The 13,343-nt window shown below is 43.9% G+C and overlaps 1 protein-coding gene across 6 annotated transcripts in view; it reads right to left on the bottom strand.

The window, feature by feature from the left end:
- LOC5512233 (Fanconi anemia group A protein) overlaps nucleotides 1-13,343 on the bottom strand; it is a 46,034-nt gene that overhangs the window by 20,461 nt on the left and 12,230 nt on the right. For all 6 annotated transcript variants that reach the window (XM_048721013.1, XM_048721014.1, XM_048721015.1 and 3 more), the window contains 5 exons: nucleotides 13,022-13,101; nucleotides 12,603-12,710; nucleotides 12,099-12,238; nucleotides 11,754-11,830; nucleotides 8,327-8,423 (listed from right to left, as the gene is read on the bottom strand). In XM_048721013.1, coding sequence (XP_048576970.1) covers nucleotides 8,327-8,423; nucleotides 11,754-11,830; nucleotides 12,099-12,238; nucleotides 12,603-12,710; nucleotides 13,022-13,101 — 502 coding nt within the window. The remainder of the gene's footprint in view (nucleotides 1-8,326; nucleotides 8,424-11,753; nucleotides 11,831-12,098; nucleotides 12,239-12,602; nucleotides 12,711-13,021; nucleotides 13,102-13,343) is intronic.

The following is a 13,343-nucleotide window of genomic DNA, read 5'->3' as shown; positions in this document are numbered from 1 at the left end:
ATGCAAGACAACTTATTCAAACCTATAGCTAACAACGTACCATCCTGACATGCAAGACAACTTATTCAATCCTATAGCTAACAACATACCATCCTGACATGCAAGACAACTTATTCAATCCTATAGCTAGCAACGTACCATTCTGACATGCAAGACAACTTATTCAATTCTATAGCTAGCAACGTACCATCCTGACATGCAAGACAACTTATTCAATCCTATAGCTAACAACGTACCATCCTGACATGCAAGACAACTTATTCAATCCTATAGCTAGCAACGTACCATCCTGACATGCAAAACAAGTTATTCAAACCTATAGCTAGCAACGTACCATCCTGACATGCAAGACAACTTATTCAATCCTATAGCTAGCAACGTACCATCCTGACATGCAAGACAACTTATTCAATCCTATAGCTAACAACGTACCATCCTGACATGCAAGACAACTCATTCAATCCTATAGCTAACAACGTACCATCCTGACATGCAAGACAACTCATTCAATCCTATAGCTAGCAACGTACCATCCTGACATGCAAGACACCTTATCCAATCCTATAGCTAGCAACGTACCATCCTGACATGCAAGACAACTTATTCAATCCTATAGCTAACAACGTACCATCCTGACATGCAAGACAACCCATTCAATCCTATAGCTAGCAACGTACCATTCTGACATGCAAGACAACTTATTCAATCCTATAGCTAACAACGTACCATTCTGACATGCAAGACAACTTATTCAATCCCATAGCTAACAACGTACCATCCTGACATGCAAGACAACTTATTCAATCCTATAGCTAACAACGTACCATTCTGACATGCAAGACAACTTATTCAATCCCATAGCTAACAACGTACCATCCTGACATGCAAGACAACTTATTCAATCCTATAGCTAACAACGTACCATCCTGACATGGAAGACAACTTATCCAATCCTATAGCTAGCAACGTACCATCCTGACATGCAAGACAACTTATTCAATCCTATAGCTAACAACGTACCATCCTGACATGCAAGACAACTTATTCAATCCTATAGCTAGCAACGTACCATCCTGACATGCAGCAAGACAACTTATCCAATCCTATAGCTAACAACGTACCATCCTGACATGCAAGACAACTTATCCAATCCTATAGCTAACAACTTACCATCCTGACATGCAAGACAACTTATTCAATCCTATAGCTAAAAACGTACCATCCTGACTTGCAAGACAACTTATTCAATCCTATAGCTAGCAACGTACCATCCTGACATGCAAGACAACTTATTCAATCCTATAGCTAGCAACGTACCATCCTGACATGCAAGACAACTTATTCAAACCTATAGCTAGCAACGTACCATTCTGACATGCAAGACAACTTATCCAATCCTATAGCTAACAACGTACCATCCTGACATGCAAGACAACTTATTCAATCCTATAGCTAACAACGTACCACCCTGACATGCAAGACAACTTATTCAATCCTATAGCTAGCAACGTACCATTCTGACATGCAAGACAACTTATCCAATCCTATAGCTAACAACGTACCATCCTGACATGCAAGACAACTTATTCAATCCTATAGCTAACAACGTACCATCCTGACATGCAAGACAACCCATTCAATCCTATAGCTAGCAACGTACCATTCTGACATGCAAGACAACTTATTCAATCCTATAGCTAACAACGTACCATTCTGACATGCAAGACAACTTATTCAATCCCATAGCTAACAACGTACCATCCTGACATGCAAGACAACTTATTCAATCCTATAGCTAACAACGTACCATTCTGACATGCAAGACAACTTATTCAATCCCATAGCTAACAACGTACCATCCTGACATGCAAGACAACTTATTCAATCCTATAGCTAACAACGTACCATCCTGACATGGAAGACAACTTATCCAATCCTATAGCTAGCAACGTACCATCCTGACATGCAAGACAACTTATTCAATCCTATAGCTAACAACGTACCATCCTGACATGCAAGACAACTTATTCAATCCTATAGCTAGCAACGTACCATCCTGACATGCAGCAAGACAACTTATCCAATCCTATAGCTAACAACGTACCATCCTGACATGCAAGACAACTTATCCAATCCTATAGCTAACAACTTACCATCCTGACATGCAAGACAACTTATTCAATCCTATAGCTATCAACGTACCATCCTGACATGCAAGACAACTTATTCAATCCTATAGCTAACAACGTACCATCCTGACATGCAAGACAACTTATTCAATCCTATAGCTAGGAACGTACCATCCTGACATGCAGCAAGACAACTTATCCAATCCTATAGCTAACAACGTACCATCCTGACATGCAAGACAACTTATCCAATCCTATAGCTAACAACTTACCATCCTGACATGCAAGACAACTTATTAAATCCTATAGCTAACAACGTACCATCCTGACATGCAAGACAACTTATCCAATCCTATAGCTAGCAACGTACCACCCTGACATGCAAGACAACTTATTCAATCCTATAGCTAGCAACGTACCATCCTGACATGCAAGACAACTTATTCAATCCTATAGCTAGCAACGTACCATCCTGACATGCAAGACAACTTATTCAATCCTATAGCTAACAACGTACCATGCTGACATGCAAGACAACTTATTCAATCCTATAGCTAGCAACGTACCATCCTGACATGCAAGACAACTTATTCAATCCTATAGCTAGCAACGTACCATCCTGACATGCAAGACAACTTATTCAAACCTATAGCTAGCAACGTACCATTCTGACATGCAAGACAACTTATCCAATCCTATAGCTAACAACGTACCATCCTGACATGCAAGACAACTTATTCAATCCTATAGCTAACAACGTACCATCCTGACATGCAAGACAACTTATCCAATCCTATAGCTAACAACGTACCATCCTGACATGCAAGACAACTTATTAAATCCTATAGCTAGCAACGTACAATCCTGACATGCAAGACAACTTATTCAATCCTATAGCTAGCAACGTACCATCCTGACATGCAAGACAACTTATCCAATCCTATAGCTAACAACGTACCATCCTGACATGCAAGACAACTTATTCAATCCTATAGCTAACAACGTACCATACTGACATGCAAGACAACTTATTCAATCCTATAGCTAACAACGTACCATCCTGACATGCAAGACAACTTATTCAATCCTATAGCTAACAACGTACCATCCTGACATGCAAGACAACTTATTCAATCCTATAGCTATCAACGTACCATCCTGACATGCAAGACAACTTATTCAATCCTATAGCTAACAACGTACCATCCTGACATGCAAGACAACTTATTCAATCCTATAGCTAGCAACGTACCATCCTGACATGCAGCAAGACAACTTATCCAATCCTATAGCTAACAACGTACAATCCTGACATGCAAGACAACTTATCGAATCCTATAGCTAACAACGTACCATCCTGACATGCAAGACAACTTATCCAATCCTATAGCTAACAACGTACCATCCTGACATGCAAGACAACTTATTCAAACCTATAGCTAGCAACGTACCATCCTGACATGCAAAACAACTTATCCAATCCTATAGCTAGCAACGTACCATCCTGACATGCAAGACAACTTATTCAATCCTATAGCTAGCAACGTACCATCCTGACATGCAAGACAACTTATCCAATCCTATAGCTAACAACGTACCATCCTGACATGCAAGACAACTTATTCAAACCTATAGCTAGCAACGTACCATCCTGACATGCAAAACAACTTATCCAATCCTATAGCTAGCAACGTACCATCCTGACATGCAAGACAACTTATTCAATCCTATAGCTAGCAACGTACCATCCTGACATGCAAGACAACTTATTCAATCCTATAGTTAGCAACGTACCATCCTGACATGCAAGACAACTTATTCAATCCTATAGCTAGCAACGTACCATCCTGACATGCAAGACAACTTATTCAATCCTATAGCTAACAACGTACCATCCTGACATGCAAGACAACTTATCCAATCCTATAGCTAACAACGTACCACCCTGACATGCAAGACAACTTATTCAATCCTATAGCTAACAACGTACCATCCTGACATGCAAGACAACCCATTCAATCCTATAGCTAGCAACGTACCATTCTGACATGCAAGACAACTTATTCAATCCTATAGCTAACAACGTACCATTCTGACATGCAAGACAACTTATTCAATCCCATAGCTAACAACGTACCATCCTGACATGCAAGACAACTTATTCAATCCTATAGCTAACAACGTACCATTCTGACATGCAAGACAACTTATTCAATCCCATAGCTAACAACGTACCATCCTGACATGCAAGACAACTTATTCAATCCTATAGCTAACAACGTACCATCCTGACATGGAAGACAACTTATCCAATCCTATAGCTAGCAACGTACCATCCTGACATGCAAGACAACTTATTCAATCCTATAGCTAGCAACGTACCATCCTGACATGCAAGACAACTTATTCAATCCTATAGCTAACAACGTACCATCCTGACATGCAAGACAACTCATTCAATCCTATAGCTAACAACGTACCATCCTGACATGCAAGACAACTCATTCAATCCTATAGCTAGCAACGTACCATCCTGACATGCAAGACACCTTATCCAATCCTAAAGCTAGCAACGTACCATCCTGACATGCAAGACAACTTATTCAATCCTATAGCTAACAACGTACCATCCTGACATGCAAGACAACTTATCCAATCCTATAGCTAACAACGTACCATCCTGACATGCAAGACAACTTATTAAATCCTATAGCTAGCAACGTACAATCCTGACATGCAAGACAACTTATTCAATCCTATAGCTAGCAACGCACCATCCTGACATGCAAGACAACTTATCCAATCCTATAGCTAACAACGTACCATCCTGACATGCAAGACAACTTATTCAATCCTATAGCTAACAACGTACCATTCTGACATGCAAGACAACTTATTCAATCCTATAGCTAACAACGTACCATCCTGACATGCAAGACAACTTATTCAATCCTATAGCTAACAACGTACCATCCTGACATGCAAGACAACTTATTCAATCCCATAGCTAACAACGTACCATCCTGACATGCAAGACAACTTATTCAATCCTATAGCTAACAACGTACCATCCTGACATGGAAGACAACTTATCCAATCCTATAGCTAGCAACGTACCATCCTGACATGCAAGACAACTTATTCAATCCTATAGCTAGCAACGTACCATCCTGACATGCAAGACAACTTATCCAATCCTATAGCTAACAACGTACCATCCTGACATGCAAGACAACTTATTCAAACCTATAGCTAGCAACGTACCATCCTGACATGCAAAACAACTTATCCAATCCTATAGCTAGCAACGTACCATCCTGACATGCAAGACAACTTATTCAATCCTATAGCTAGCAACGTACCATCCTGACATGCAAGACAACTTATTCAATCCTATAGTTAGCAACGTACCATCCTGACATGCAAGACAACTTATTCAATCCTATAGCTAGCAACGTACCATCCTGACATGCAAGACAACTTATTCAATCCTATAGCTAACAACGTACCATCCTGACATGCAAGACAACTTATCCAATCCTATAGCTAACAACGTACCACCCTGACATGCAAGACAACTTATTCAATCCTATAGCTAACAACGTACCATCCTGACATGCAAGACAACTTATTCAATCCTATAGCTAACAACGTACCATCCTGACATGCAAGACAACTTATCCAATCCTATAGCTAACAACGTACCACCCTGACATGCAAGACAACTTATTCAATCCTATAGCTAACAACGTACCATCCTGACATGCAAGACAACCCATTCAATCCTATAGCTAGCAACGTACCATCCTGACATGCAAGACAACTTATCCAATCCTATGGCTAACAACGTACCATCCTGACATGCAAGACAACTTATTAAATCCTATAGCTAGCAACGTACAATCCTGACATGCAAGACAACTTATTCAATCCTATAGCTAGCAACGTACCATCCTGACATGCAAGACAACTTATCCAATCCTATAGCTAACAACGTACCATCCTGACATGCAAGACAACTTATTAAATCCTATAGCTAGCAACGTACAATCCTGACATGCAAGACAACTTATTCAATCCTATAGCTAGCAACGTACCATCCTGACATGCAAGACAACTTATCCAATCCTATAGCTAACAACGTACCATCCTGACATGCAAGACAACTTATTCAATCCTATAGCTAACAACGTACCATTCTGACATGCAAGACAACTTATTCAATCCTATAGCTAACAACGTACCATCCTGACATGCAAGACAACTTATTCAATCCTATAGCTAACAACGTACCATCCTGACATGCAAGACAACTTATTCAATCCCATAGCTAACAACGTACCATCCTGACATGCAAGACAACTTATTCAATCCTATAGCTAACAACGTACCATCCTGACATGGAAGACAACTTATCCAATCCTATAGCTAGCAACGTACCATCCTGACATGCAAGACAACTTATTCAATCCTATAGCTAGCAACGTACCATCCTGACATGCAAGACAACTTATCCAATCCTATAGCTAACAACGTACCATCCTGACATGCAAGACAACTTATTCAAACCTATAGCTAGCAACGTACCATCCTGACATGCAAAACAACTTATCCAATCCTATAGCTAGCAACGTACCATCCTGACATGCAAGACAACTTATTCAATCCTATAGCTAGCAACGTACCATCCTGACATGCAAGACAACTTATTCAATCCTATAGTTAGCAACGTACCATCCTGACATGCAAGACAACTTATTCAATCCTATAGCTAGCAACGTACCATCCTGACATGCAAGACAACTTATTCAATCCTATAGCTAACAACGTACCATCCTGACATGCAAGACAACTTATCCAATCCTATAGCTAACAACGTACCACCCTGACATGCAAGACAACTTATTCAATCCTATAGCTAACAACGTACCATCCTGACATGCAAGACAACCCATTCAATCCTATAGCTAGCAACGTACCATCCTGACATGCAAGACAACTTATCCAATCCTATGGCTAACAACGTACCATCCTGACATGCAAGACAACTTATTAAATCCTATAGCTAGCAACGTACAATCCTGACATGCAAGACAACTTATTCAATCCTATAGCTAGCAACGTACCATCCTGACATGCAAGACAACTTATCCAATCCTATAGCTAACAACGTACCATCCTGACATGCAAGACAACTTATTCATACCTATAGCTAGCAACGTACCATCCTGACATGCAAAACAACTTATCCAATCCTATAGCTAGCAACGTACCATCCTGACATGCAAGACAACTTATTCAATCCTATAGCTAGCAACGTACCATCCTGACATGCAAGACAACTTATCCAATCCTATAGCTAACAACGTACCATCCTGACATGCAAGACAACTTATTCAAACCTATAGCTAGCAACGTACCATCCTGACATGCAAAACAACTTATCCAATCCTATAGCTAGCAACGTACCATCCTGACATGCAAGACAACTTATTCAATCCTATAGCTAGCAACGTACCATCCTGACATGCAAGACAACTTATTCAATCCTATAGTTAGCAACGTACCATCCTGACATGCAAGACAACTTATTCAATCCTATAGCTAGCAACGTACCATCCTGACATGCAAGACAACTTATTCAATCCTATAGCTAACAACGTACCATCCTGACATGCAAGACAACTTATCCAATCCTATAGCTAACAACGTACCACCCTGACATGCAAGACAACTTATTCAATCCTATAGCTAACAACGTACCATCCTGACATGCAAGACAACTTATTCAATCCTATAGCTAACAACGTACCATCCTGACATGCAAGACAACTTATTCAATCCTATAGCTAGCAACGTTTTCTTCCTGACATGCATTATCTAACCCCAGCAATGTCTTACAACCGGCCCCTTTTGGGTTTGCTTAATTAAAATGGACTCATAAAAGGGTAACACTTCCGCGTCGCGGTGCGACCAAAGAGAGTTAATTTTTATGTACAAAAAATCACGCCGACAATCACGCCGCCATTTTATACTTCCGCGCAATACGAAAATAAAGCAAAATAAAGTGAGCACACTACAAATTTCATGATAAAAATCTATATTGGAAACGAAACGCTACGGAAATGAAACGAAAGTGTTACACTTTCACTTTCTACCTATGACTATCTGATAACTGTATGGTCTTGAATTCTTACATGGGTGCATAGCAGAGTCCAAAGCCTGTAGCAAAGTGAAGCGTGTAGAGTAGGGAATCCAGCTACCATGGAGACAAACTGAGACGACCAGCTGAACCTTCATAGGAAGAACAAGTAAAACATTAATTTCAAATATAAAACTCGAGGAGATTGACTTGAGGGTTGTCTCAGGAAGAGGAGGAGGAGAGAAGGGAAGTGGGAGTCACACGGAAGAGGAGGAGGAGGAGAGAAGGGCAGGGAGAGTCACAAAGAGGAGGAGGAGAGGGCAGGGGGAGTCACAAGGAAGAGGAGGAGAGAAGGGCAGGAGGAGTCACAAGGAAGAGGAAGAGGAGAGAAGGGCAGGGGGAGTCACAAGGGGATGGAGGAGTAGAGAAGGGCAGGGAGAGTCACAAGGGGATGGAGGAGGAGAGAAGGGCAGGGGGAGTCACAAGGGGACGTAGGAGGAGAGAAGGGCAGGGGGAGTCCCAAGGAGGAGGAGGAGGAGAGAAGGGCAAGGGGAGTCACAAGGAAGAGGAGGAGGAGAGAAGGGCAAGGGGAGTCACAAGGAAGAGGAGGAGGAGAGAAGGGCAGGGGGAGTCACAAGGAGAAGGAGGGGAAGAGAAGGACAGGGGGAGTCACAAGGAGGAAGAGGGGGAGAAAAGGGCAGGGGGAGTCACAAGGAAGAGGAGGAGGAGGAGAGAAGGGCAGGGGGAGTCACAAGGCGGAGGAGGGGGAGAGAAGGGCAGGGGGAGTCACAAGGAGGAGGAGGGGGAGAGAAGGGCAGGGGGAGTCACAAGGGGACGGAGGAGGAGAGGAGGGCAGGGAGAGTCACAAGGAAGAGGAGGAGGAGGAGAGGAGAACAGGGGGAGTCACAAAGAGGAGGAGGGGGAGAGAAGGGCAGGGGGAGTCACAAGGAAGAAGAGGAGGAGAGAAGGGCAGGGGGAGTCACAAGAAAGAGGAGGAGAGAAGGGCAGGGGGAGTCACAAGGAGGAGGGGGGGGAGAAAAGGGCAGGGGGAGTCACAAGGGGACAGAGGAGGAGAGAAGGGCAGGGGGAGTCACAAAGAGGAGGAGGGGGAGAGAAGGGCAGGGGGAGTCACAAGGAGGAGGAGGAGGGGGAGAGAATGGCAGGGGGACTCACAAGGAAGAGGAGGGGGAGAGAAGGGCAGGGGGAGTCACAAGGAAGAGGAGAGAAGGGCAGGGAGAGTCACAAGGAGGAGGAGGGGGAGAGAAGGGCAGGGGGAGTCACAAGGAGGAGGAGGGGGAGAGAAGGGCAGGGGGAGTCACAAGGGGGAGGAGGGGGAGAGAAGGGCAGGGGGAGTCACAAGGAGGAGGAGGGGGAGAGAAGGGAAAGGGGGAGTCACTAGGAAGAGGAGAAGAGAAGGGCAGGGGGAGTCACAAAGAGGAGGAGGGGGAGAGAAGGGCAGGGAGAGTCACAAGGAAGAAGAGGAGGAGAGAAGGGCAGGGGGAGTCACAAGAAAGAGGAGGAGGAGAGAAGGGCAGGGGGAGTCACAAGGAGGAGGGGGGGAGAAAAGGGCAGGGGGAGTCACAAGGGGACAGAGGAGGAGAGAAGGGCAGGGGGAGTCACAAAGAGGAGGAGGGGGAGAGAAGGGCAGGGGGAGTCACAAGGAGGAGGAGGAGGGGGAGAGAATGGCAGGGGGAGTCACAAGGAAGAGGAGGGGGAGAGAAGGGCAGGGGGAGTCACAAGGAAGAGGAGAGAAGGGCAGGGAGAGTCACAAGGAGGAGGAGGGGGAGAGAAGGGCAGGGGGAGTCACAAGGAGGAGGAGGGGGAGAGAAGGGCAGGGGGAGTCACAAGGGGGGAGGAGGGGGAGAGAAGGGCAGGGGGAGTCACAAGGAGGAGGAGGGGGAGAGAAGGGAAAGGGGGAGTCACTAGGAAGAGGAGAAGAGAAGGGCAGGGGGAGTCACAAGGGGGAGGAGGGGGAGAGAAGGGCAAGGGGAGTCACAAGGAGGAGGAGGGGGAGAGAAGGGCAGGGGGAGTCACAAGGGGACGGAGGAGTAGAGAAGGGAAGGGAGAGTCACAAGGGGACGGAGGAGGAGAGAAGGGCAGGGGGAGTCACAAGGGGACGGAGGAGGAGAGAAGGACAGGGGGAGTCACAAGGAGGAGGAGGAGGGGGAGAGGAGGGCAGGGGGAGTCACAAGGAAGAGGAGGAGGAGGAGAGGGGGAGTCACAAGGAGGAGGAGGGGGGGAGGAGGGCAGGAGGAGTCACTAAGGGACGGAGGAGGAGAGGAGGGCAAGAAGAGTCACAAGGAAGAGGAGGAGGAGGAGAGGAGAACAGGGGGAGTCACAAAGAGGGGGAGGGGGAAGAGAAAAGGGCAGTGGGAGTCACAAGGAGGAGGAGGAGAGGAGAGGGCAGGGGGAGTAATAAGGAAGATGAGGAGGAGGAGAGAAGGGCAGGGGCAGTAATAAGGAAGATGAGGAGGAGAGAAGGGCAGGGGGAGTAACAACAGGGCTTCTGGAATTACGCGCTTCCGCTTTGGCTTTCTCCGCGTAAACCACAAATTTCCGCGTAATCCCGCGTAATTTGGCTAAATTTTGAAAGACAAAACTTTTAAGTGCAAAGCTGATGTGTTCTTTTATGGTTCTTACCCCTATTTCTTGTAAAAAAAAGAGAGATAATCTCCGTAAAAGTGCGATAAATTTCGAAAACAGATAAAATGACTAGGCGTTCTTTGCTAAACCGCGAAGGCCTAAGACTAACAATAAAACACCTTTTTTAATTGGCTGGTGGCTAGAAGCCAATGAAAACTCGCCTAAGATATTTTCGCGCAAAAAATTAACCTTTTTAAGTTATTTCGTGCTTTCCTTCGGTACAAAATGTAGTTTGGGCGTAACAGTTGGTTTTCCATGTAATTTAGCGCGTAATTCAGTAAAGAATCCTGCAAAATTTTGGTTTTTAAAGAAACATGTATTGCAAAATCCCGCGTAATTTAGCGCGTAATGATAGATTTTCCGCGTAATTTAGCAAAGAATCCCGCGTAGTTTTGAGTTTTTTTTTCCGCGTAATTCCAGAAGCCCTGTAATAAGGAAGATGAGGAGGAGGATAGAAGAACAGGGGGAGTAATAAGGAAGTGGAGGAAAAGAAGAGAAGAGCAGGGGGAGTAATAAGGAAGTGGAGGAAAAGAAGAGAAGAGCAGGGGGAGACAGAGGATGAAGGGGATAAGGAGGGGAAGAGCATAGAATGTGGAGAACGCGAAGAGAGTTGGGCCCGACTAATAAGACTTACACAGCTACAGAAGAATGGGTAAGATGCTGGATAAACAGGAGGGCGGGAGAGCAGGAGCAGTAAAGAGGGAAATAAGAGGGGGGATGGGGCGAAAGAGTATAAGGAAGAGGTTGACGATCAGGAGCAGCTAAAGAAAAAACAAATAGGTTGGGGGGAGGGAGGAGATTGTAAGGAGAAATAAGATGACTCGGAGGAGAACACTCACTTGTCTGTTCCCATCTGTTGACTGCGTCTTACTGCTGCCATCGTTCTACAAAACGCGTTCAACATGGCATCCACTACCTTTAGAGAATCACATGTTAAGCCCCGTAAAAACTGCGCCAGCACCTGCCAGCATTGCTGGCGAATTTTCGCTTGACTGACTATAGGACAATGGAAATGTCAAAATGGGAAATGGACTTTTTGATATTTCCTTTGTCTTGTGGGCAGTCGGGCAAGAATTCGCCAGCAATGCTGGCGCAGTTTGCACGGAGCTTTAGCACATCATGTGTAATTGGCGACCCAAAAAAATATTTTTGTGAATAAAAAGTTTACACCACGGTTAACTCACTTTGAGGCATCGGCTGTCAACACAGGGAGCGTAAGGGTCTATGACCACTGGTGTCGTGGACGGGAGTGAAACAGGCTCGTTGTTGGTAAACACCTTCATCACGTAACCAGCAACAAGCGACAGATGGGAGGAGACTCTACCTGAAAAGCGCGAAAACTAGTTACTATCTTTAATGAATTACTATTGTCTTTTTGTTAAACTGCGATGTAACCATGACTGACAACTGTGCCTAACCAAAGTGGAGACTGACAAATTGTACTGGAAGATCAGTTTTAAAGTTTCAAATGCAAACTGAGCAAACTGAACCACTTTCAAGGACTTTGAAGGGAAATAATAAAATCAACCTTTTAATTTCTAGGCATTTCAAGAATTTCAAAGGCTTATAAGAATCCTGTGCTGAAATTAGTCTGGAGTAATAGTGTTAATGGTGCTGTCAATATTTAGTAGTGTTGTTAGCATTGAAAGTATTGTTATTATTAATTCCATTGTTAGTATTGTTTGTACCTGTCGCTGCGGATAGTCCTTGTGGTAGTACAATACCAGGAAGACGTGAGAGACTCTTGGACAGTTTGTCAAAACAGCTTAGCTGACTGTCCTCATCAGAATCATTCCCTGGAATTGCCATAGCGCTATATTAGTCTAAGCAAGAAACATATTTTCCCCCATTGTCTAGCACTATTGGGCTCTGAGTAGAAATGACCTGGACATTTTGATTGAGAACACAAATATTTGTATGTAGTGTAAAGTACGGCATTACTTCTCATAGTGTTAGGGTAAGGCATTAAGAAAGATCCACTAGGAGAGAAGAGCGGGAAGGGGTTTCGACCCTAGCAACTACCTCTGGTGTCGTAAAAAGATCTGAAAAGCTTTAATAAAATTTCGAAGCGGGGTTCAAAATTGTCACTGTTATTTTTCTACATTACCTTGAATATCATGTTCCTGAGCGAGCTTTCTGCAGGCCTTGTGATATGCAGCCAACATACTGTTAGGGATTTTGTTAGCTCTAAGAATATGAAAACAAAAACTTTTAAGATGGCCAATCATGCCGCCAATCTCCCGCTCAACGCCGAGTGACTCAAAACATCCATTTCCATCGGCTAATTCAAACGAGTACCCTAGATATTTTCAATCAAATATCATCAATAACGTATCGGACTTTATCGTAGATTGTTATTTTGAAGTTTTCTTGCGAATAAACCGCAGTCTTTTCAATGATAAACAAAAGCAAAGGAGTGGTTGATTGAC

This window comes from Nematostella vectensis, chromosome 13 (assembly GCF_932526225.1).
Source record: "Nematostella vectensis chromosome 13, jaNemVect1.1, whole genome shotgun sequence".
NCBI lineage: Eukaryota > Metazoa > Cnidaria > Anthozoa > Actiniaria > Edwardsiidae > Nematostella > Nematostella vectensis.
The sequence above is the reverse complement of the archived record's forward strand: the minus strand, read 5'-3'. Positions and strand labels throughout refer to the sequence as shown.